Source organism: Tachysurus fulvidraco, chromosome 12 (assembly GCF_022655615.1).
Source record: "Tachysurus fulvidraco isolate hzauxx_2018 chromosome 12, HZAU_PFXX_2.0, whole genome shotgun sequence".
Lineage (NCBI taxonomy): Eukaryota > Metazoa > Chordata > Actinopteri > Siluriformes > Bagridae > Tachysurus > Tachysurus fulvidraco.
The window spans coordinates 16,739,080-16,766,512 of record NC_062529.1 but is presented as its reverse complement, the minus strand read 5'-3'; the positions used below and the strand labels follow the sequence as shown (position 1 = coordinate 16,766,512).

The 27,433-nt window shown below is 37.1% G+C and overlaps 2 protein-coding genes across 2 annotated transcripts; one reads left to right on the top strand and one right to left on the bottom strand.

Annotated features, from left to right (window-relative positions):
* Positions 1-20: 20 nt before the first annotated feature.
* Positions 21-9,938, bottom strand: dlst (dihydrolipoamide S-succinyltransferase). The gene is made up of 15 exons (XM_027172437.2): positions 9,744-9,938; positions 8,091-8,124; positions 7,912-7,951; positions 7,718-7,779; positions 6,035-6,109; positions 5,887-5,942; positions 5,677-5,785; positions 4,165-4,335; positions 3,862-3,941; positions 3,571-3,668; positions 2,409-2,539; positions 1,915-1,988; positions 1,459-1,542; positions 911-1,078; positions 21-800 (listed from the first exon to the last, which is right to left on the bottom strand). Exons 1-15 carry the CDS (start codon positions 9,804-9,806, stop codon positions 666-668), a joined length of 1,380 nt encoding a protein of 459 aa, XP_027028238.1. The 5' UTR covers positions 9,807-9,938; the 3' UTR covers positions 21-665.
* A 2,932-nt stretch (positions 9,939-12,870) lies between these two features.
* prox2 (prospero homeobox 2) lies at positions 12,871-25,843 on the top strand. The gene is made up of 5 exons (XM_027172087.2): positions 12,871-12,994; positions 14,752-16,325; positions 18,432-18,539; positions 22,487-22,681; positions 24,439-25,843. The coding sequence occupies exons 2-5, from the start codon at positions 14,853-14,855 to the stop codon at positions 24,604-24,606; spliced, it is 1,944 nt and encodes a 647-aa protein (XP_027027888.1). The 5' UTR covers positions 12,871-12,994; positions 14,752-14,852; the 3' UTR covers positions 24,607-25,843.
* Positions 25,844-27,433: the final 1,590 nt, after the last annotated feature.

Below are 27,433 nucleotides of genomic sequence, written 5' to 3'. Positions count from 1 at the left end.
CAAGAAAAAAACACATCAACTTTCATTTATTTATTTATTTATTTTTCCTTCTTAAATATTTGTTTCTTTACACAGCAGAGACTGAATCTGTTCCCGATGAGTTTGACGGATCTGAACTTGACACTGTTTAATGGCCATACTGTTAACACAAGTATACAAATATGTACCAAAGAGTGTTTTCTTAAAAAAAAAAAAAAAAAATTTTTGTGAACATAACTAAACCGTATTTGTGATTTGCTGGTTGACTGCTGGATTACTACCTCTTTAAACACACAATGTGAAACAAGATACTGTCTACTACTGTGCTTGTTTTATCAGTCTGAAACCAATATACTGGGCATATTTTGAGCAACTTATTCATATAACTGTGTATGTATTACAATAATCATATATATATCAAGTTAAACAATGGCAAAAAGCACTTATGAATGGCATGACAGCCTTCTTGCTAAGAAGATGCCAGCTGAGACCTGTACAAGAATATCCTTACTCCTGTCTAGCCCATGCAAATTTCAACTGTTATCTTCTTATTGGGCATTCAGAATGCTTCTTTTCCTAGTTAACCAACACAGTATGTCATACACAGTAAGGATTTTTTTTTTCGGGAGGGATAACCACTGTGCGAGACTGAGGAAGTCGGCCATTAATGTGCACTTTATGACGTCTCACATATCCAAGAGGAGCACCCTGGGGTCCTCAACCACAGACTTGATCTTACGTAGGAAGGTGACGGCCTCTCTGCCGTCAATCAAACGATGGTCATATGTCAGGGCCACATACATCATAGGCCTGACTTCAACCTAAGGATTCAGAGCGAAAGAGAGAGAGACATTGTGAGGCAGAGAAAATTCCAAAAGCACACACTTCCGACTGATAGGCCAAACAGAAACACAACACGCGTATAACTAACCTTGCCACCAACAGCCACTGGCCTGTCAAAGATACCATGCATGCCCAAAATGGCCGATTGTGGTGGGTTGATGATGGGTGTGCCAAAGAGTGAGCCGAAAACTCCTCCGTTACTGATGGTGAACGTGCCACCATCCATATCCTCCACTGCCAGCTCGTTCTTGCGTGCCTGTGAGACAAAATATATAAATAAATAAGTACAACAAATCTAAAGCTCCGTTCTAGGACTCGAAAGGCCAAAGCTTGAAGCCACCGAAGAGTAAACCACTTATTTTTCCAGATACTAAATATCTGTTCCCCTTTAAAACCATCTGCTAAGCCCAAAGTATAACTACTATAAATGAGGTCATATCACAAATTTGTCTAAAAACAAGGTTTTGGTTAGTTGTTCCATTTAAAACATAGCAGGTTCTGTGAGCAGACTGTTAATCCTGTTTGAAGAGCACACCCAGTGTAATCAAACAGTACAAACTGCACTAGGAGTCTAAAAGCACAAAGATGATGGCTAATGAAACGTGCTCAGTTGCAGAGCAAATACTGACTCCTTACCTTTTCTCCCAGCTCATTTATTGTTTTTTCAATATCTGTAAAGTTCATTCCTTCCACACCTCTAATTACCGGCACCACTAAACCCTGTGAGGATGAGATGAGAATAATTAGAATCAACTTTACTTTCGTGTACAAGATACTTTTGAAATGAGTTGCTTATATACTAGCAGATGACAAGACAAGATGAACATTGAGTAATAAACAGAAAGTGCCACTCCACATGAAAGCTAAATATCAGCTTCTAGCTTGGCAGTCTGCAGGTCTCAGACTAAAATGAGACTCGTTTATAGTAAAGTGGTTATAATGCATTACAGCAGAAATGCATCATGTTCACTCTCATTGACAGGATTAGCGTTTTTGGCTAAATGCACATGTTACAACATTAAAGGTTGCAGTGCGCGCTAATGCTCTCTGTTACCAAATTACCAAAAAAAAAAAAAAGGCTCCAGAAATCACCTTTGGTGTCGCTACTGCCACACTGATGTCCACATAATCTCGGTACACAATCTCTTTGGTTGTGTCATCAATTACTGCAGAGAAAAAAAAATATCAATCAGAAAGTCAAATGAACGTCTTCAACATTTTGGACTTGGTGTATAATTTGATTAACAGTGAACTGAATATCTTTTAACAGCGACAGGATTTGAGGATGTTGTTCAATTCCCTGTATTTTTAATTAAATCGTTCAAGAACATGGAAAATAAAAGCAGTTACAACCTGCCCACACAGGGTTGTGGCTCAATACTTAAATATAAAATCTAGATTAAGTGAGGCTTGTTTATCTAGGCCAGGTTACTGTGGTTCTGAAGGAAGTAGAGAGGGGGGGGGACAGATTAAAAATTGTGATCTTAGATGCAGAACACAACCTCAATAACCACATATACTTGCTAGTAGTCGATTGTGAGGTGGTGACGTGAAAAACATGACTAGCTGCTGCTGGAGAGATATACCTGCATTGACCGCTGGCTGGTCTACCAAAGCGTAGGCAGCTGCTTTCACGAATGCAGACATGAAGCCCAGCTTGACGTTATGCTTCTTGAGGAAAGCATCTTTGTAGACTTTCCTCATCTCTGTGATGTTGCTGCAATCATGGACAAAAAGGGGGAAAAAGGCATGAAATCTGAAAACTGTTCTCTATGCAAAGTCATAAACAATTAATCATAAAATTGCATGTTTTTTTTTTTTTTTTGCATAAACTTTACAGAGGAGAATTGTTTCAATATATATTTTTAATAGTTGCTGCTGACGGCAAAAACAAAATGCCTTCCAGAAAGCTCAACCTTGAAGTGCTACATCAGGGATGTTACGGACAATGGTTTGCGTGTACGATAAAAACGGTGCACTTGCCCAGCGCTTTTTAATTGTCTGTTTTCCTGTCTCCAACTCCGCTTAAGCTCTAGGGTTTCGCCGCTAACGGAATTAGCACCGTCCCGAGACACACTCTCCGAGAAAGGAGAGAAGACAAGATAAAAATCTTCACTTTCTAAACCTTTCAAATCTTATTGGGTTGTCATAAAAGCCCATAACATTGCAGGCAGTCTGCTCTCTGAGGGCTGCTCTCAGGGGAGAGCACTGCAGATGCTCTCGGCCCCTAGCCGGCCACGCTTCTTCGTCTCCACACTAACCCTGGTCTGCGGAGTCTTGCTCCATCCCGTCGATACCAACTAGATTTGTGTGAGTACGAAACCTCATGCGCAGCCGAAAGCCGACACCACCATTTGCACCAGGGAGAAATCCTCAAAGTGTCATCTTCTGGAGTGAGGGTGGGGGTCTGAGGACATTAACGTTTCCTTCTAAATTAATAAAGCACGTTTTACCCAAATCTTATCTTTGTTTTTAACCGACATTAGTACCAAATATTTACATTCCAGGCTTTAAATGGGCATCGGGTTGCAAAAAGCTCTTCCTGTAGGGCAGATTCCAATCTATAACCATTTGTGTTAGGCATTGCTGAGGTTCTAATCAAGTTTAGGCAACAAACAGGACTTTTGCTCCACCATTACAAGACTTTACTTTCTAAATATTATTGACTTGAACTCAGCCTACGACCCAGAGCCTCTTCTATTTAAAAATAAATAAATAAATAATACAGGTATTGTTGACTAATCTGACCTCATGTCCACCTCATTGAAAGTTGTCAACATTGCACAGGTGTTCTGAGCTTCTTTTAGCCTCTGTGCGATCCTCAGCCTCATACGATTCATCTTAACCTGCAGATTAAAGAGAAGGGAAAAATATCTTAATTATTAAAGTCCTGCCCTTACACAGTTTCCCTTCTTTAAAAAAAAGGTATCTATAGCATGCATGTCTAGACTACAGTCTACAACAAGCCTCTGTAGATTTGCTTTTCTTTAAATGTGTGATAATGTTGAATAAATACTGCCACCCTCAGTAGTCTCTTACCCTGTGCTCGGAGCGTGCTCCCTTTGCTCCAGCGTCTGCAGCAGGGGCAGCGGGAGCAGCAGTGGGTTTGATGGCTGAAACTTCAGTAAAATGACAAACATAAATACTGTGTCAGGACACTGCATTCCATGTTTCATTAAAACCAAAAGAACAAACTGACAGTCGGTTTCTCATTAAGAAATTAAAAATCGTAATATTTTAATATAATATCAGTGTTCAAACTGGAAGCAATTTGCTTCCCCTACAGAGCTCAGGTGAAAAAATTACAAGTGCAGTGCCGCTCTTGGCCTGCGTTTGGCTCACCTGCTTTAGAAGAGGCAGGCTGAACTGGCACAGGTGGCACTGGGGGCATAGTGGTTGGGATGGGTCCCACTGAAGCAGCAGCAGCAGGAGGAGGAGGAGGAGGAGGAGGAGGAGCTGCTGCCGGGGCCTCAGCTGCTGGAGTGGGGGCTGTAGCTGCCTTGGGAACGCCAGCTAAGGAGAGAATGAAACCACAGAACAAGGCTCAACCTTCACAAGGACAAGGATATTGTATTTTCAGTACCAAACCTTTATGAGAATCTTATCTCTGTAAACACATAAAGAAGCCACTTATTCATAGGGGCTTTTTACACCTGGTCACTTCATGCGGTTTCTGTGATCGGATAGCTATCCGATCGTAAAAAGACCAGGTCTAAATGCCCTCTGAAACGTTTTCGTGACGGATATACATCCGATCGTTCAAACCACTTCAGGAGGTGGTCTGGGACGCATTTCAGATGAAACTGGACGGGTGTAAATGCATGTGGTTGTTCAAGTCACATACGTCAGCACTATACTCCTCCCAAACGGAAGTACAAGACTTGCAAGTGATTTTTCACCCTAGAGTAAAATGCACTGCTGCCGCCTGCGAAAATGCAGCAAACATTAAATGGTTTTTTTTTTGTAGCATAACTGTCGTAACAAGTTTTATCCGTCTTCTTTTTGATTGCATTCTGAAAGTACAGTCTGACCGGACCAGTGGCATTCCATGTGTATGGTGTAAACCAAGCCGGAATGTTACATACATACTGTACATACATACATACACACTGAACTATATACTGTATATTTTGAATTTTTACTATATTAATTCTCTATATTTATCTTCATGTTTACCTTCTGTTCTATGTTTATGTTCTGTAAAGCTGCTTTGAGACAAAGCCCATTGTAAAAAGCGCTATACAAATAAACTTGAATTGAATTGAACTGAATGTTTTACTGTGCGCGTCACACTGAAATGTAAATTGTAGCAACGGACATAGGAAAGCATTACTAAAGTACAATGAGTGACATCGGCGAACATATGATACATTTTTCATATGCTAACTTTTGATTTAAAAGATATAAATTCCCATCAGTTGAAGACGACAGGGAGGAAGTGATGCCCATTTCACCGGCTGTTCCTTTAACTAAAATCAATGCGAGTCCAAAAATCTATGGAGCTATGTATAAATACACATTCATATTTTCTATGGTTTTAAAAAAGTGTAGTTGTACACAGTTATATATACGGTACTTACTGGACACATCTGTACTCAACTGCACCCTGTATATTGTGTATATTTTTATCTTTTTACACTTTTAAACTTTTTTTGTGTTAATGTACACACCATGTTTAGTAGAGCAACAAATTCCTCGCGCGCGTGTGTGTGTGTGTGTGTGTGTGCATGCTTTACGAATGAAGCCGGCAAGCTATCTAGCTGTTACTAGTATACTCATACTCTAAAACATATACCCACTGCAGAAAACCACAAAAACACTCTAAGTGGAATGAAGAGACCATCATGCACTGACCTCCTTTTTTAAGTTTAAACAGGGGAGTGCCTCCCTCCACTCTGCCTCCATCAGGAATCAGGAGCTCCTCGATCACGCCTGCGGCCGGAGAGGGCACCTGCAATGACGTCTGTACACAGACACAGCGCAACACTTACCACCACAGGCTGTTACAATCGTTGTCATGATATCCATGAAATATGTACATTTAGCTCATTTTTCATCTTTTACCTTATCGGTCTCGATTTCACAGACCACCTCATCTTCTGCGACGGTGTCCCCCACAGCTACGAGATGAGACAAAGTGCTTATGTTAATAATGAGTTAACATGCTGAGGCTGTCAGTGGGGCATAAAAAGATCAGAAGACACACGTATACCTTTTTCCCACCTCACGTCCCCCTCGGTGACAGACTCCGCGAATGGTGGTGTGTTGACGGTAATAACTTCGTTCCCTGCGGAAAAAAAACAAAACAAAGAAAATACGAGAGGTTAGACACAAAATAGCTGTGCCTTTTAAAAGTTAGAAATGTATGAAATGAAGAAAAGACTATTGTTTAATGTTTGATTTGACAGACGATTACATAACTGAAGAAAATCTCAGACACTATTATTAACACATAACTTAGGTTATATATGCAGTGGTTAGTCAATCATGTGGCAACAGCACAATGCGTAAAATTGGTGGTTTTTTTCCCAATTTTCATCTGTCCTGTTTCATGGACGATAGCCACAGATCATACTTTTGGCTGACAGGCATGAAAGCGCTCTTCTGCTGTTATAGCTCATCCACAGCAAGGTCAGATGTGGTGTGTTATGAGATGCTTTTCTGCTCAGCCTGGTTGTAGGTGCTTATTTGAGTGACTATAAACTTGTGGTCAGCTCAAACCAGCCGGGTCATTTTCTTCTTATCTCTCATCAAGGTCTTTTAGTCCACAGACCCTCTTGCTACAGGATGTCTGTGTGTTATTTCACACCATCTGTTTAAAACCTACACACTGTTTGTTGTAAAATTCCCATATCATCATCAGTTTCTGAAATACCCAAACCAATGTCTCTGGCAATAAAACCATGTAACAGTCACAATAATAACATGTGAACATTAATAGAAGCTCTTGGCCAGTGTGTGAATAAGCAGATGTACCAGGGTTCCTAATAAAGTGGCCAGTGAAGAAACCTTCAATAATGTGAATTCCCAAATTCTGCTTTTAACTGCTTTTAGATCCTCTTTCACATTCTCTCAGCTGGAATATCTGTTGCTCACTTCTCCGTATCTGAATAATCATTACCCATTGAGCTGGAGCTTAAAAGCTTCAATAGCAAAAAGTTTGCATTACATGTTAGAGCTCTTACTACACGCTTACATTTCATTTCTAATGTCTTTATTTTTAATGACTTTTTAAAACAGATGTGTTTTCTTTTCCATTCAGAAAACACGGTGAAGACACTGCTGTATTCGATTTGTGTATCTGTTAAGCCTTTATCTTTACAACTCCCATATCATGTGTGTACAGCGTCCTAGCAGCTACAGCACCGGTTAATATGACATTAGATAAACGCTTGGCTTATATGATTTGTAAAACCGTAAGTTAAGATGTAGTTAATAATAACCACGTTATTACCATCCTTATTATGTAACAGTATTTAGCAGTAAAATAATTTAGTGTCTCCAGATGGGAAAAAGAAGGTAGTCACAACAGTCTGAGATTTTTATTTGACATAAAGACCATCAGTATCCTCTGCCTCTTTGTAAGGTTTACATTGAAGCACAGTATCAGTTTAGTTGGCAGTTTTAAATAAACCTATTCTGTATGTCTCACATTCTCATGGGCCTACATCAAGCAATTTAAATTCTGTGAACATGATGAACAAGGACACCGACAGCACAACATACCCCACCTCTTCCCCCAGATACACTGGTCTTAAGAGACAGTTGGTTCCCTTTTTTTCTAAAGAGATGTAATGCAACCATGGAATTTCAGAACAATGAATATCAACAGGCTGTATATTACAGATAGAAAGTATAAAACCTGCAACAAAACAAAGTATCTGAAGTTACATACTGTGGGATGCAGTGGTCTTGAAGTATCTGATCTGGAAGATACTGGCCCTTGTCTCAAATTTCCTGCAATTCAATTGAAATAATACAAAAGTCGAGTGTTCCTTATTAAGGACATGGTTAAAGTAGTTCAAGTAGTAGGTAGCATCCATGCAAGTAGTTCAGCTTTGAATATCCTAATCCTAAAGCAATACTCACAGATTGTTCTTGGCGGTGATGCACTGAGAAGCCGATATGCCTGAAGAACCAAGAACATATTATATTTTTATTTATTTATTTATTATTATTATCTGAAACAAATTTGTGTTATCAGTTATTGGAAAAATGGATAACATTATTATATATCAGACAAGGAATTCGAGTTAATGTACACTTACCCGAAGCAGCTCGTCTCGCTAGGACATGGTTACTCTATAAAAACAAAACAATCACTTATCAATGTCTAATAAAACACTAATTATAAAGTTATTTTCTGCGTAGTTAGTTTTGGTCGTATATTTCAGGAAAAAGACATTTTCAAGAGCCATATGAACTGAAACTGTACTTAGATTTATGTGATTTGTAAGGCAGAAATATTTTAGGAGTTCACAGTCAAATGACAGACAGAGATAGAGCAAGAGTCATTTACCACTGCTGATTATTGGGAAATGAACTCTTGAAGCCACAAGACTATATTTAACCTGCTTAGCAGAAACTCGACCACTGAGAGTATTTATGAAGAACAAAATTCTGCAGCGTAAATAATCTGACAAATCCTGTTAAATGCTACGCACTTTCAAATCTCATTTCAAAACAAACATACAAATGTTCTCAAACATCCCAGGGCTCTCTCGTGCAGAAGGAAGGCATTCGTTCTAAAGGCATGTCTGGAGGTTATGGTCACACGAGCAGCAACAGATGCCAAAGCAGTTCCCAATTTCAGCTGTCTTGGTGCTTTAGATTTACAGGTTATTAAAAAAAAAAGCATTATCCAACCAGAAAGCCTCCCTCTCCTCGATGCGGCCTGCTTTCTTGTGCATCTAGAATTCATTATTATGCAAATATTATAAATATATATCCAGAGCAGAGGCCCTGACAGATCACACCCAGATGTGAATAAAATAAAATCCCCTGCCAAAACTTCGTCATTATCTGTCTTTATTTAGTAAATTGGTCACTTGTGATCATGTCACATTAGGTACAAAGAAGAGTTCTTCAACAATGTGTGATTAAACAAAAGTCTAAAGCTTGTGTATATGAGGTGAAAGAAATGAAGGCACTTTATACATGTAGCCTTAATCATCTTTCAGATTTTCATTGATTTAGTAATCAAAGTGACTTGTTAAGACATGCTTACTAAGACATCTCTGAGTTTTTAAGCTAAACCTGGTAGCATAAAAAACATTTATAGTGTCAAGGGACTTGTTAGCACTTAGCAGTATAGAGATAAAGGACGCAGCTAGCCTGTTGACTATGTTTAAATCGGTGTGATTACAATTAACTTCAAATAACTAACAACTGAGCAAAGTTCCCGTTTCGCAATGCGACCAACATGCAACAGATTTGACGTTGCTAATCGGCTAATATGTAGCCAGCTAACGGCTAGCAATAGAATGACCTCGTACCAAAGTCCCCTCTAACGTTACCCTTCTCTGGACTAAGCAAAATACAGCCATTCTAAATAACACGTTCATCCATAAATTAATAGTTATTGGTATGATACATTTAAGACGTGTACTTATTAATATACTTATTAAGGTTATCTCAGATCAGCAGAAACAGGATAACATGCTGCCCTTGGTCTGGAAATGGGGCCTAATAAATGCTGTAGGAGTTAAGGCTTGATCCCAAATCGCCAAGTACTTCCTATATAAGTGCCCTACAATAGCCTTTAATATACACGATCATACGACAGATATAGTGCACTACGTACTGTAGAGACCCTGATTTAGGATACAGCCCTAGTACAATTAGCTTAGCATGACTCGGAACTGAGGACAGCGAACCGGTTCACCAACGGGGACATTAACATGGGCGCTATAACTACGTACCTGTCGGAGGGCAACGACAGAGCGACCGACAGAGCGCGTGAGACACCGGGAACGGGATAACATATCTGCTGTACACACAGGGATGATACACCAGCACGAATCCCAACAGAAAGAAGGCAGAGCGGCGTCTCCAGGCAGGCAGCTCCGTACTGAGCAAGCGCACAAACTTTGACGCCTGCGTGCCTCTCTGACATGAAATGCGCATGCGTGTACTGCAAACTACTCTCAGTGCTCAGTTTATAATCACTGCCTACCATATAGGTGCTTGGTATATGGGTGTAGAGTAAAATATATTTTTGTAGCAATTTTCTTTCCAGGAATCAATACAAAGAACGCAGGAAGTTTTGGAAGATCATTATCCACTATCTAATTTTTTTTTATTAACCCTGTTGGGCCTTATCTACCCTCAGTTGGGGTATTTGAAGAAAAGCTATATGTAATAAAAGCTTCTATGCCCCATTCTATTTTATTCTATTCTATTCTATTCTATTCTATTCTATTCTATTCTATTCTACTCACACCAACACCACATGCATAATGCTATCACTGTATAGGCTATAAATACTCTATAATTGCAAATACACATATTAGCCATTTTGTCAAGTAAATGTACAATAGACCACTTTGTGTATACATATCTAATAAATGCATGACAAATCACTCAGAAGCTTAGCCCAAGAACACAGGGAATACATTCTGAATAGGATATGTTCACACATGTGCACGCACACACACACACACACACACACACACACACACACACACACACACACACACACACACACACACACACACACACACACACACACACCTACTGGCATGTTTTAGGGAGACAGGATAATAATAATAATAATAATAATAATAATAATAATAATAATAATAATAAGAAGAAGAAGAAGAAGAAGAAGAAGAAGAAGAATTTCTTATAGTAACAACAACTGAAACAAAAAATGTTTCAAAAGTTCACATTTTCAAAATGAAATTAAAATAAATCAGTATGAATGACAAATAAGAATCACAAAACCTTGCAGTAGATGCAAAATACAGGATTTAAAACAAATCAAACAATAAAAAAACATTAACTGCAATCTCAACATCAATCTCAAAAATTCTGCACAGTACAATAAATAAATATCTTTGCATAATCAGCAAATAACAAATTATTATTAGCAAATATCAACCACCTGTGATAACTTTAAATAACATTCATATAACTGTTTTGTTACTGTAGTGCATGTTATGCATCAATATAATAAATATGTGTAATCTGGAGAAAATATGTAAAAATGTGTAAAAATGTGTGGCTTTTTTGATGCTGGCCACACCAACCTATATCTTATTTCTGTTAAGCAGTCTGAGAAGACTTTAATTGTCAGGCTGTTGAATACCTAACTGTCTCAGTATACCCGTTACCCTTAATGACTCAATGATTAGCCTAAATTAGACATGCATTTTGCTAAAACATTATATTGTATTAAATAGTAATGGCCAACTAAAGAATAAATAGTGCCTGTGTCATGCTATTTACTACAACAGTCTGTGTTTGGGACAGAAATCCGTGCACGTAGTTTATGCTGAGGGACAGATCTGTATTAATAATTTGTAAATATGCCCATACTACTGAGAGAATTCACTCTTCTTAACTGCCATACCGTTATTTATTTGTTTTACATATATTTACATATTTATCTACACTTGTTATCTATCTATCTATCTATCTATCTATCTATCTATCTATCTATCTATCTATCTATCTATCTATCTATCTATCTATCTATCTATCTATCTATCTATCTATCTATCTATCTATCTATCTAACAAGTCAAGAAGCTTTTAATGTCATTTCAATCATATATAGATGTTGCAGTACACAGTGAAATGAGACAACATTTAGGACCATATATAGGACCATATATATACACAGGACCATATATATTTATGGAAACATTGAGACAAAGAAGTGCATGAACTGAGCATGCTCCTCATTGGGTGATAATGTAATATTAGATAATGATGTGTCTACTTAAGGAAGGAATAGAGATACAGATACAATATAGGGCTAAACCTGACTAAAAACAATTAAGCATTGTTTTTCATGGATGCTACCTTCGAAATGAACTATATAATGTAAGGATTTTCAATTTTACTATCTGGTTGTCAGCAAAAGAGTCTTGGTCAAGCTCTTGGTCAAAGCTTCATCCTCATCAAGTCAAGTCAAGTCAAGTCAAGTCAAGTCAAGTCAAGTCAAGTCAAGTCAAGAAGCTTTTATTGTCATTTCAACCATATATAGCTGTTGCAGTACACAGTGAAATGAGACAACGTTTCTCCAGGATCATGGTGCTACATAAAACAAAGACAGAGCTAAGGACTTAGTAAGTAGTCCTAGCCACATAAAGTGCATACAACCTGGTGCAAACAGTGCAGGACAAGACAAGACAAACAAGACAGAAATACAGTGCAGGACAAAAGACAAAAATACAGAAATACAGTGCAGGACAAAAGACAGTGCAGGACAAAAGACAAAAATACAGAAATACAGTGCAGGACAAAAGACAGTGCAGGACAAAAGACAAAAATACAGAAATACAGTGCAGGACAAAAGACAGTGCAGGACAAAAGACAAAAATACAGAAATACAGTGCAGGACAAAAGACAGTGCAGGACAAAAGACAAAAATACAGAAATACAGTGCAGGACAAAAGACAAAAAGACAGAAATACAGTGCAAGACAAAAAGACAGAAATACAGTGCAGGACAAAAGACAGTGAAGGACAAAAGACAGTGCAGGACAAAAAAAACTATATCACACAGATACAATACCCAAAAACAGCACAGATCAGTGTAAATACTGATTTGCATGCGCAGAAATACTGGAATGAACATCTATCTATCTATCTATCTATCTATCTATCTATCTATCTATCTATCTATCTATCTATCTATCTATCTATCTATCTATCTATCTATCTATCTATCTATCTATCTATCTATCTATCTATCTATCTAGGTTGTTTATTAGTATATACTGCAACGATGCCACACCGCGTATTTTTATTACACGGAGATGACCTAAAGTGAAAATCATCATTTTTGCACATGTTGCGTAGTGATTAACTTAAGAGCACGTGCGGTTTCCGTAGGTCGCGCGCTGAGCACCGGATGCTGGAGGCCACGCCCCTTAACCATCTCTAATGCTTTTTGGAGGTGCTGAGAAGATCCGCACTGTCAGTGTGTCACAGACCAGGCAACAGGTAAGAGCTCTATCTCCTCTTTATACTCAGCTGCTTCATTACACAGCACTGGAGTTACATTAACTTCTGTTCCAATTCTGCTCATTCTTATTATATTATTATTTAAAAATTGTTTCATACTTTAAAATCATTTACTCTTAGGATGTTTGGGTTTTGAGTTGCACTGCAGACTTTTTTTTTTTTAGCAAGCACTTTCCTACGTCCTGTTTACCCCCAGCACTATATATATATATATATATATATATATATATATATATATATATATATATATATATATATATATATATATATATGTGTGTGTGTGTGTGTGTGTGTGTGAGAGAGACAGAGTGTGTGTGGGTGTGTGTGTGTGTGTGTGTGTGTGTATGTACATATATATACAAATACAAACCATAAACGTACATAAACGTACATAAACATATGTCATATGTACAACATATGTACAATTTCAAATATTTTTCATTAAGTGTCCTGTTTTTCTTTTGTTCGTTTTTTTTTTTAAAGATGCAGCTTGTAACTATTTTTCCTCATCCTATAATTTCATATGTTTTATGTTTTACGTTTTGCTTTATTTTTAATAGTTTCAGCATTATTCTAAAATGTGAATGTAGAAAAAAAAGAAATCTATACTGTAGGTGTGTTCGGTATTTCGACTCGTACTGTACATTTTATTTTATTTCATTTTATTTTAGAAAAGCAATTTAGTAATGTTACATTTTTATAAATGTGACCTATGTGTTGGAAAGAAATATTTAGATTTTTATTATTTGTCAAATTGAATAACCCGATTACGATGATGATTAACCTAAATGTGTAAGAGAATAAATAAAAACGCTCTTCATTTTGGAACACACAGAGTCGTAGTGTGATCATTAGGCATAGCTGGAGATTACTATTTCTATATATCGATAAAAAGGTTAAAAAAAGGTTTTCAAATGAATGTTACACTGAATTCTATTTACTTGAGCATTACAAATGAGTTACATACAAGACTTTTGTGTTATCTTTTATTCAAAACAGGACTCTAACCATTTCGAAATCATAACAAGGCTTCTGGAAATATAGAATTTGACTTTTGTAATTACCCATAAATGTATTCCACATTGCAAATGTATGTTCCCTGTTTGTTTCCAGATCATTTTGAGGTAGCATTTTCTTTGCATATTTCTTATCATATATTAAAATCTGAAATATATGCAGTGATTTGAGTTTTAAATTCAGCAGAAAATACTAACTAAGAGAATGCTTTATGATTAGAACATAATTAATTAAACAACATTTGGTTTATTCAAGCACCTATTTCTTTTTCCTCATCCTATTGTTTCATTTCTTTATAAATGCACAATAAATCGTTCATTAAAAATGTTGACAGATTCAACTCACAGTATTTACTATAGAATATTATGTCATTAAAATTATATAGGTTATACGTTTATATAGGAATGTCATTATTATTATTATTATTATTATTATTATTATTATTATTATTATTATTATTATTATTATTAATGAAATTATTCATTAGACACAATGAACATCAAGCCACACACATATTTTTGTAGATTTTTTCCTCTTGGCATTTCACATTAAAAATGTTTTTTAGAAAGGTTCGATTGCACTTACTGTGCATAAAATGATTTATGTTTTAGACAAATGTTAATTTTAACTTTGTTTTTTAACGTTACTTTATTTGTTTTACCTTTGTTTAATATATTAAACATTTCTAATAGTTTCTTCTCTATTTTCTTTTGTCTTAGGTACAATATATGTATTTTTGAGGTCAATCGTTTGAGACTGATTTATTGTGAAGGGACATCAGGTCAAAGTGCAACAGAAAATAATTCAACTGATTGTAAACATGAATCTGACACCACCGGACCAAAGCATTCATAAGCCTAATGAGGTCTGCGTGGAGGACAACAAAGCAGATGTAATGCTCCCGTGCTTTCGCCGAGACATGTACGAGGAGCCTCTCTCCTCCTACCACAATTCACCGCTCATCTCTCATCTCTTACGAAAAACCATCCACAATAAGCGTTCCATTCTTAACAACAACCATCTCTACATGCCAGCGACCTCCATTTCTAGTTCCAGCATGGTTGAATCAAGACCCACTATAACTGAGACTGCTCAGGATGACTGGAGTAACCTTTCTTCCAAAGACGGCCAGCTGGAATCAGCATCTCCCGAATATCCACTGAGCGAGCATGTCCAGGCCAAACGAGCCAGGGTGGAGAATATCATACGAGGCATGGCGAGCTCACCGAGCGACAAGTCACATGCAGACAGAGAGAATTCTGAGAGTGAAGTCAGCAGGTATGGCAGAGAAGTTTATAAAGAGAACAAACGCAAACAGAAGCTTCCTCAGCACCAGGAGCACAACCATGCTGGAATTTCAGAGACAAACTGTGATGCTAATGCAAGCAGGGAGGAAGAGTGTCACAAGCTACGAAAACAACTCCAGAGCATGCAACGGCTCTTACACCAACTCCAGGAGAAGTTCCTACATATGTACGACCACAGTAGCTCAGAGAGTGAAGAGAAAGGGGAACAGCAAGACAGTCATGATCTTGATGTGGGCATGAATTCTGATAATAGCAACACACTTGAACACAAAGATAGCTGGAAACTAGGGGATGGTTGTTTGAGCTTGCAGAGGGATCAAAAGAACCTCCAGGAAATGCTCAAATGTGAGCTTTCCAGGGCTATAAGTGAAAGCATTGATATGGTGTTCAGAAGACTCTCTGTGATCCTAGAGAACCAATCGCCGCACCCATGTCAGAGTCCAGAGCATGCAAACATGGAGAAACAAGAGCATCAAGCATGTTCCAGAGAGTCTTCTGAATTAGAGACTGCCACAAAACCAAGGGCTGCAGAGTGCTTTGAAAGCACACCTTCTCACAGTCCAGAGCATCAGACAGAAGCTTTATCTCTAGTGGTCCGAAAACCTCCATTAAATCCTTTGGGTTCAGTAACTCATCCAGTAAAGAGACCATATCCTCTGCACCAACCTCCATTCCAGTTCAGTCACAGCACTCCTCTGCATGACAGCCAAATCCTGGAGCACCTCCTCAAGTATGGACCTCATGCTAATTTCAGTGGGATCTCTTGCCTTCCTCCATCACTGGACAGATCATCTACAGATTCTGTGGCTCTTCCTTGGGAAAGCATTGCAATGAGGTCAAAGGTAAGCTCTGGTCATCTTGGGCAGCACCATCGCCCTGGGACTCTCAGCCAAGTGGCAATAGAAAGCCTTTGCCTCCCGCATGTAAAGATGGAATGTGGACAACTGCAGAGTATGGCAGAAAGGAACAACTACATGTCACTCAATATATCCTTTTTAAAGTTTACATCATGACACAGTTGGTGTGTAATCACAGTGCTTATGATTTAACTCATGAGGTAGCAATGAAACTGAATACAATAACATTATTTCTTAAAAAAAAAGGGGTCAGGGGTTCTAAAGAGATATGCAAAGATATGTAAACAAAGACCATGTGAAAATAATAGTGTTGTAACACCATGACACTAAAAGTCTCATGTGGTAATTTTATTGCAGTATTGTGGGTGAGAGAATTTGATCATTGAGGAGATTGTGGAAAAATCACACACACACACACACACACACACACACACACACACACACACACACACACACACACACACACACACACACACACACACACACACGTGTGTGTATGTGCAATTTTTCACAAATCTCTTCATTCATATTCTCTGTCCAAAAATACACCAATAAAATGATCACATGAGAACTTCAGTGTCATTGTGTTACAACACTATTTATCGGTGTATATTAGAGTAGCGATATATTAGCGTAAACATTCACATTCTGTAAGGTTGCACCAAGGCTTAGTAGAACTCTGTCTTGTACTACCAATGCCAATAAAGCTCCCTAATCTAATCTGATCTAATCTAATCTAATCTAATCAAACAATTTTATACTCTAAAAACTCAGCATTACCTGCAGTTTAAAAAAAAAAATATTTATTTATTTTTGAATTTTTTTATTGCACATACGCTTAGTTTAATATTCATCCAAATATTTGTACAATTTATTAGAACTGTTTTCTGAACCACCTTGCTTCTCTGTAAATTACTGCTATTTGCAATGTGGTGCTGTATATGGAAGAGAGAGAAGCTGCAGAACAAACTACCTGCTCCGGTAGCCCTACCATGGCGAACAATGACTCGTTGAATTGAGTGCTGCAGTGAGCAGGTCCACTAACCCAGACTTCAAGGAGAATATTTCCTTTGATCTTGGTAACCCCAAAGAAAATTGTAGCATCTTCTTTAATCTGGGCCCAGTAATGACTGTAAGTCCAGAAAAAGACAAATAAAAAGGAATACAAGGCTTTGATAAGAATTGTCAGGAACAAAAGCCAATTTTCAAAGGCAGAAAAAAAGCAGCAGTTTCTGCTCAGGAAATTCTCTTGATTTTTTTTCCCCCCCCTTGACTTGAAAAGGTGCAGAATATGTTTCTGTACTCTACATGTGATTGGAATGGCACAGAGTGGTCACTTTTAGTTGTTTTTTTTTTTTTTTAATGAAAAGGAAGCTCTCTGCTATCATTAAGTTCACCACCAGCACTCCATACATATGCATAAATACAGTACATATATGCATGTGTTCACATACACACACTGAACCTTTCAGGATGTGATGCTGGTGAATTTCTCTCTATTGTGATTTGTTAGAATGCTACTGTAGGTTAGATCCTGCATTACCAGGTCTCTCACAACATATGCTGCAGTTTTCTTTTGAACTGTGCTACAGCACGCTGGTCTTTAATTTTTTTATTTTTGTATTTATTTATTTTTTTTCAGTATTCCCATTTCAAAAGTGCTGTTTACTGATTAACGGATGGCCTGATAAGGACCTTATAGTGGATAAGAAACTATCACCTAATGCATGAGTCGTCAGATTATTCGGGAGAGATTTGAAAGTGATGCTCAGATGCAGGACAATGGGGTCCTCATATCCAAATTGCGTTTACTTCCTAGTGTTTTCCCAACAAATCGATTACTATTGATGGACATGAAACTAAGAGGCTTCTGTGGAAGTCTCTAATTGAAATCCCTAATCTGATTTGTTTAGTGATTTCTCCAATTAGCATGTACTGTTAGGTGTTAATTGAGTCAATGGTTAGTGTAGAGCTTCCTTAATATATTTCATTTGCACCACACTGTAAAATCACTAGTCAAGATAAATCCTCAGGAGTTAAATTGGATTCTTTATAGAATACATTACACAAAGACAATGAAATTAGGTGATGGCGTAAGCAAATTTATTACCAGGCAATTGACTCTGGTTCTGAGGCAATTTTTTGACTGAAAGATTACCATGATGTAACATTTTTCCTCACTGAATAGAAGTGTTTTATCATCTCTCACAAACATATTGTCCTTAACTGTCCTACATCCAAGAGGGACTAACACCTAACCATTTGAAGAAAGCCAAGCTGATGTTTTTCTACACACGGTATCCAAGTTCAAACATCCTGAAGGCCTATTTCCCCGATGTCAAGGTACATTACAAATCAACTGCACACAATCCAGTATAACTCTTTTTCCCGAGTCCGCTGCCTTCCTTGTATCTAAAGCATTAAAATCAATTTGTTTATACACATGTAATTAACCAGGGTGTTTTGTGTATAGTCTTTGTGTAACCCAGACACATATATCTCTTATTTAGCACATTTTTTAACTTACTTTTGACCATGACAAAAGACTAAATAGTTTCCATAATTTGTCATTGAGATTTTAGGACTTTAGGCGACAGGGACTGATGGTTTATCTTTAACAGAGTGTTTAAAAAAGTTCCTCAAGTCAGCAAAAGGAGACAAAAGGAGAAAGGAGACAAGTGTGCAGCCTTCTCTATTCAGAGTTAACCCCTAAATGCTGTGTAGTCAGTGAGCTGTCAATAAGCAACAAAAGAGCAATGCTGAGCTGCAGACACGGACGAAGAGTTTAGGCCCTACAACAACAACCTGTGTATACTGACTGCACATCCTGTGAGTGTATGACATGTCCCGAGGCTCAAAAATCATCTGAATACAAAGCATCACTTTTTTTTCAGAAGGATTTATTATCTCTCACTATCTATTCCTTGGCTTATGAACACAGAAATAACAGTTTGAAATGATTTTGAAACAATCAGCTTCATTTATTTTGAATCACTCAATCAATTTTTTTCTAAAAAAACTTCACACTTGCCCCTAGCCCACTGTTCCTGAATATAGTAACAATAATGCAAAACATTTATATTGCCTTAGTTTAAAATGATGTGACTGAAAGGTAATACTGACAATTCTGTAAATCACAGCAAAGTGTAAAATAGATCATACAAAGGACTGTAGGACTTAGTAAGAAAGATGTTAATTACATTTCTATTATAGCATCTGTAACAGTAGTCAAATCCCAGGATTATATTCATGTGCTTGTTGTAACATTTGTTGTAATGCTCAACATTTATTTATTTATTTATTTATTTATCTATCTATCTATCTATCTATCTATCTATCTATCTATCTATCTATCTATCTATCTATCTATCTATCTATCTATCTATCTATCTATCTATCTATCTATCTATCTATCTATCTATCTAAAAGGACTCCACTGCAAGAGAGTACTTTATACTTTCTGACTTCTTGGTAACATTACAGGCTCTACACCCCCCCCCCCCCCATTCTTATTTAATTCAAGAAAAGGAAATAAAGTGGCTGGTGAGGTGTTAAATTATATACTAGCACATATGTGATAACAGAACTAATTGTTTCACATAACATTGTTCACATAACATTTATTTCATAAGATTAATTGTAATTCTAAACTGTCTAAACTGATTAAAAAATTGTCACATTAAAAAAAACAATCACTGGCAAATTGATGTGGTATAAAAGTATTAAAACATGTAGAGACATACCGTGGATTGGTACACCACCCAATTATTGATTATTTATCTATAACATCAAACTCAGTCGTGTTTTATTTCCCTACCTATTATTAAGCACCAAACTTGCTCGGCGGTACCGAGTACTGAAGGTTTTAAAGCAACTGGCACACATCATCCTGTCTGGTTTGGCTTCTTGCACCCCTTTAGCACTTCCTGGGAATGTTTCCGTGCCCTCCAGGGGTTAGTGAGGAGAGCCTAGGCTGAGTCTCCTCCTAGTCCATTGCTGACCCTTCTGTGAGGAGTCAAAGTGAACAAAGACAAAGTTAATCCCAGTGTCTGATTCCATTCCTATCATCTAAACCCACTGACAGCGAGGCTTCCTCCTGGACTCTTCCACAGTCACGTTCTCACACAGGGCACAGAGAGGGAAGAAACATCGTTGATGGCCGCTCAGCTGGGCATTTTTTGCCCCATTTTTTTTCCTTTTTGGATGAGCAGATAAAATAACAAGGTTAATGTCAAGACTGAGTTTAACCCAGTGTTTTCATTGCTGGTTGTTTATGCACAAGAAGCTGGTGGGAACTAGGAAATGGGGAAAAGGACTTAAAATGATCAATGAGTACTCGTGAAGCAGACCATAAAATCAATGATAGCAATGTAAAAATAAAACCTCTTTCTGTGTTTGTCTATAAATCAAATAAATGGACTGAAATAAGTCCAATGGACTAATGCATTAGTTACATAGGTTAAGATAAACTTTATTGATTCCTGAATAAAAAAAATCTATTTTTCAAACTATTACTAGAACAGATTTCCATCAAACAGGCTCCATCATTTTACATACAGTCACCTCGGAAAGTATTGGACATCTTGCAAGTTAAGGTCCGGTAACTGACTTGTCCAATAAACAAAATGTTTCTGAATAATTCTGAATTCCTTCTGCTCCTAACTTCATGAGTTTCCTATAATAACATCTAAATAAAGATGTGTCTCAATAAAGATTAATGAGTCTGTTCCTGAAGCAGTTACACAAGCCCAAGCCATGACACTACAGTACATCCACCATACTTGACTGATGAGCTTGTAAGTTTTGGATCATGAGCAGATCCTTTCTTTCTCCACATGTTAACCTTTACCTCACTTTGGTTGAGGTTCAACAACATTTGTGGCTCATCTCTATACTTGTGATTTAATCTGCCTTTCAGTTCTTACTGCTGATGAGTAATTTGCATCGTGTGGTTTGGCCTTTGTATTTCTGTTCTCAAAGTTCTTCTGTTCTTCTTGATTTGACAATCTTTCTTTCAGAATCTGCTGTTGTTTCCTTGGCTGACTTGTTCTGTGTCTGGTTTTCTGTATACCAGTGGTTTCTTTCTTTTTTCAGACATTCGGAATTGATGTATTGTATATCGAAATACCTTTTCTTCACAGCTTCAGAATGACTTGCTTTTCACCTGTAGACAGCTCCAAGGTCTTGAATTTGGTTTGTTCTTTTTAGCAAAAAATGCAGTCTTTACAGAGAAAACATTCTAAGCTATCAATTGTTCGCACAAATACGTACTATGTTCTAAGTTATTTAACACATCTAAATGTAAACATCAGGAAATGAAAGCTGATCTAAAAATAAAATTGAAAAAATATTGGCCCTTGTTTAGACCCTCAGAGGACTTTATCCATCATTTTATATTTCATATATGCCTATGTACAAAAAAGTATAGTTTCACATTCTCTTAGGTCTTAGTAATAGAAAAAAAATAAATAGAACTAAATAAAACAAAAATAGATTTCAAATAAAAATATTGCACTGTACAAAATCAGTTATCTAAAACAAAATGAAAAATAAATAAACTCGATGTGGGTGGGGGTGGGTGGGCACGGTGGCTTAGTGGTTAGCATGTTCGCCTCACACCTCCAGGGTTGGGGGTTTGATTGCCACCTCCGCCTTGTGTGTGTGGAGTTTGCATGTTCTCCCCGTGCCTCGGGGGTTTCCTCCGGGTACTCTGATTTCCTCCCCGTTCCAAAGACATGCATGGTAGGTTGATTGGCATCTCTGGAAAATTGTCCGTAGTGTGTGAGTGTGTGAGTGAATGAGAGTGTGTGTGTGCCCTGCGATGGGTTGGCACTCCGTCCAGGGTGTATCCTGCCTTGATGCCCGATGACACCTGAGATAGGCACAGGCTCCCCGTGACCAGAGAAGTTCTGATAAGCGGTAGAAAATAAATGAATGAATGAAAATAAAATCAATGTTAGGTGTGATCACTCCATGCCTTTAAAACTGCATTAACTCTCTAAGATACACTGTCGGGTTGTATTCATAAAGACATTTCTTTTAGTTTGTTCTAGACATTTTTGGAAAATTTCCACTGTTCATCTGGAGACTGGCTCTCACATGCTTTTCTTTCTTTGTGCAGAATCCAGAGAACCTCCATGTTTTTATCTTTTTAAATTTTTTAAGACCTTTTCTATCTTTTTTGAACATTTATCTATAACGTTTTTAGTTGAATGTATTAGAATGAAAAAATCTCGAATGAATTATGTACTTAATTAAAATGTCGAATTTGTTTGCTTCTCTATTTTCAGTTTAATCGCTGCATCACGTCCCAGTTAATCAAGTGGTTCAGTAACTTCCGAGAGTTCTACTACATTCAGATGGAGAAGTTTGCACGCCATGCCATTGTAGATGGAGTGAGCGATGTGAAGGACATCTCTGTTACCAGAGACTCTGAAGTCTTCCGGGCTCTTAACATGCACTACAACAAAGCCAACGATTTCCAGGTACGTTTCCTTTCGTACATGCTTTGACACACCTTGTTGAATTTGTTTCCCACTGATTTTAAAGACATTTTATTGTAAACATTACATTTTTATTAACGTATGTTTGGATAACACCATGCAAAACAAACAAACAAACAAACAAACAAACAAACAAATAAATAAAATAATAAATAAAACATAAGACAAATAATTAAAAAATTAATAATAAGAATCTGAGAGATAAATAAAAATAATTTTAGAGTAACAAAGAACAATTTACTATGATAGTGATAACAAGAAATATCATTTGTATTAACAAAAATTATCAGAGTTGTTAAGTTGCTGTTGTATTTGAAAATAATCCTTTTCCGGGTTGTAAGAGTAAAGTCGATTCAATTCGATTTATTTGTAGTGATACTAAAAATTTCACACTGTCTCAAAGCAGCTTTACAGAAGTATAGAAACAGAATAAAAAATTTTAAAGTTTAAAATGAAGTCACTACTTGGCTCTAACATCTATCCCTAATGAGCAAGCCTGAGGCGACAGTGATAAAGAAAAACTAGCTGAGATGATATGAGGAAGAACCCTTGAGAGAACCTCATCCTCATTTGGGTGACTCTGGACAGTAAATAATGTAAATGTATATGTATACAGGTATAATGCCAGTTCTACAACACTTTGCAGTCGTGTTGAAACGTCAAGCCACTCACCACTGTTTATTTTCCTCTAACAGTATTTCCCTAAATGTTGTACTTCTTATATAACTACTAGGTGACTTACTGAGTATGATACACACTGCACAGAAACTAAAGCTAGGCACTGATGTTGTCAGCAGATGATCACATACAGTATAGCTGCTGTCCACGGTGTGACCCATGTGTCATACGCACCTTTGGCAGCCATTATCCAAGCGCACAGCACCGCTTTAGCCTACTGTGGGAAGAGGAAGCCACAGAATCCTGCTAAAACAACTCAGGATTACGAACTGGCCATGCCTGAGTGAGACTGTGATTGCTACTGATGCGGAATGCTGAGAAAGACGCCGCAGATTCTGAGGATGAAGGCCCGGCTGATGGGAACGAGCAAAGACAGTTGTCTTTACCTTGGGCCTAAGACATTCCTTTCCCAGGGCTTGCTTTTGTACTTGGAGAAAGAAAATAGCCTGTGTGGACGTCAGCAGCTTGCCTAGCCATTCTGTGGGAAAAAATGACACCAGATAGATCCTGCATCGTCCCACTAAACCCCCACACATCCAATGTGATCACACTGAATTGTCTGTGCCAGATAAAGCCTGAAGTCCAGGGAAGGGCCTGAATTCTGAGTCTATTTTTTACCCCAATTTTTTTGTTTTTGTAATTTTTAAGCACAAAAATCAAAGCATCAGTCAGTGCCGGTCAGATAATGGTTCTGACACTGTATTTGTTTGAAACATGCTGAGAGCAAAGCCAGAATACTGTATATAAAAAAAAAAAGCAGAACTCTGTTTTGAAGTGAGCGGATTAAAGATCGGACATAAAGACGACGAGCTCTGCAGTGTTAGTTAGTACGGAGTACTGTGCTAATGAACAGGTTAAGCAAAAGGGAGATCACACTTGTCTGTTGCCATTCCCTTCATGCCATCATGGTGTTACATCAAAGACTGAGCATATTCACTTAGACAAGAATAAATCAAGCTCATATGTGAATATTATGAGTTCACCTACTGTTTCCTTAAGAATTAGAATCCTTTCATTTTAAGTTTAAGTCATTACCAATAAGACCTTGTTTTGATTGACAGGTGCCGGAGCGCTTCTTGGAGGTGGCTGAAATCACCCTGCATGAGTTTTATAATGCCATCTCTCTCAGCAAAGATTCTGACCCATCATGGAAAAAAGCCATTTACAAAATCATCGGTAAACTGGACAGTGACGTTCCTGATGAGTTCAAGTCTCCTTCATATTTGTAGATACTTGAAGGATGGAGATCTGATAATTGCCGTGAATATGAATACTTTAGGAGATTCAGTAGCCATTTTGAAATGTGTTCAGTCCCGATTACAGGGAATCGTTTCTTATCATTGGTGTGAATTGTACTTTCATTTTATACTGCAAATGGTGAGGATCTCTTGTCAAGTTATGCAGTTTTGTTTTGGAGAAATGTACCCTTTTTTTTTGTGACACTTCGGGTTTATCTTATATAAAAGATTGTGATATAACTCGGAACGTTCATCTCATGGAGGAAAAAAAACATGTCTGTAACAAATGAAATAATACGTCTAAAGAGATTCTACTTCCTGCCTGTAGTTGTGTAGTATGGTATATTATGACAAATGAATTATTTGAAGTATAGTAGTTTTGAGTTATACCTCTACAAAAAAAATAATAAAATGATATGTATAAAGTATTTGTAATATATATTATCAGTTGTTGCATACTTTAATGATTTCTTTCATGGTGCATTGGAGGATTCATTTGAACTTCTCATCGTGGTCAAATTACTATGTTGCTGTTTGACGATTCAAGCTCTGGAAACATCTGGTCTGCTCACCCATGTGATGCGCCGAATGCACCATTGAAAGTACTTTTCCCCAACGCAGCCCACTAAGGTGCTAGTAATCCAGGACATAAAGGCTGTTGTTCAGAGTGCAGAGTTGTTTTGTTCTCTGCAGCTGATTCAAGTCACATTTCTAAGGCTTTCATTCATTGTGTCAGGGCAGGCACGAGCATTTGCAACTGCCATGTCTTAAAAACAACAACAACAATGCATTCTCTGGTCATGACTAATGCACACGAGCACATGACGGAGATCTGCCACCCAGGCAGAATTCCACCCAAACATCCAGTGTTTCCTCCAAGCACCCATGTACTGCCGACTCATCGCTCCTTACCGCTGCTGTGAAGTGCTTGCTCTTTACTCTCTAACCACATTTAAAATAATTTGATCCATTTTGTTGTAATTTGTATAGCATTTTTAATAATAGTAGCTTTAAAATTCTAACAAGCAAGCCCAGAAATGGAAATCACGAGGAGAGCTTGACAGAATCCAGTCTCAAAAGGGAACCCATCTTAGAAATCACTCACAGTATACACTCACCGTCCACTTTATTAGAAACACCCGTACTGTACATTCATGAAATTCATGTCCAAACCATATGGCAGCAACACAATGCAGAAAATCATACAGGTCAAGAGCTTAATGTTTAAAACAAGCAGAATAATAAAACCGAAATGCAGGAAACTCTGTGATCTCAGCGACTTTAACTATGGTGTTGGTTTGAATATTTCAGAATCTGCTCTGTTTTGTTTTTCCATGAAAAAAAAAAACAACCAATGTTGTAAATGACAATGGCCAGACAGGTTCAAGCTGAAAGTAACTCCAATTATTACTCTATACAATAATGGTGAGCAGGAAAGCATCTCAGACGTGATGAGCTACAATATCAGAAGAACAACATGTTCCACTCATGTCAGCCAAGCACAGAATCCTAAGGTGAAACAGTTAAAAAAAGACCAGGAGACTTTTTTAACTGTTAAGTATCCAGTAACGTGCACCCACTGCAGCCTCAGACTGAACATAGACTCTCAATCATCATTTAGTCACACAAAACCAAATGAACATATTCAGCATGAGATAACTGGTCACACTTTAAAGACTGCTTTAATTGGTCTGCAATAACTTGTTTGTGTTAATGTTTTAATCAGAGCCACTGTAAGCCATGAGGAAAACACATTAAATAGTAAACCCTGCAAGGCACCCAAGCAACAATTAAATCTGAAATGACAATACTGGAGAAATTAAAACACAAGTTCAATTGGCATTGTGAGGAGGAGAAAAATAATAATAATAATAGTAATAATAATAATAAAGTGAGGAAATTAATTCTGAGAAATCTGCTTTTAATTGGACCCCCCCCCCAATTATTTGGCTTACCTTTTCAATTAAAACCTACATAATTGTGTTGAAGTGTTTTGCTTAGGGTAAGATGCTCGTTGATTAGTGTTTTGAAGAGAATGAGGTGGTAAGTGCTTTTTGTTGTTTTCAACCTCCGCTGAAGAGCCATTGTGAATTTTTGCTCTTTAATAAACTTGAATGAGATAAACTGATACATTTTGGTTAGGCTTGAATGAAACACTAAACAAACAAACAAACAAACAAACATAATAATAATAATAATAATAATAATAATAATAATAATAATAATGATGATGATGATGATATAATAATAATAATAATAATAATAATAATAATAATAATAATAATAATAATAATAATAATAATAGTTATTATTGTTATTATCATCATCATCATCATCATTTTCATCATCATCATCATCATTATTATTATTATTATTATTATTATTACTATTATTATTATTCACAGAATATGAAATGGGAAAAAGAGCAAGCTTTCTTACGTGACCATGTTCACTCCAAATAATATACTGTATTATTAGGCCCAGAAAGCTCTTTTCTCCTGAATGAAGGAACATAATGCCACCTAGTGGCCTCACACACAAATGCAAGATTAAGGATGCCTGTCAAATATTTTATCACCTATTAATTCTCCTTGTCCAAATAGCAAAGATTACCATTGCCATGCATCATTTACATTATAGGTCTATTGCATTTCGCTATAATAATAAAACATTTATAATAAAGCCTTTAAATCTGAAGTTAATGTTCATTTATACTCTAAAATATGGTGTACAGTATATTACGCCATCCGAAGAGCTTGGTCAGTAACTTTTGAGCTCTTCTTGTATTTTTTTTATTGATATAGCTTTGAATTGAAAC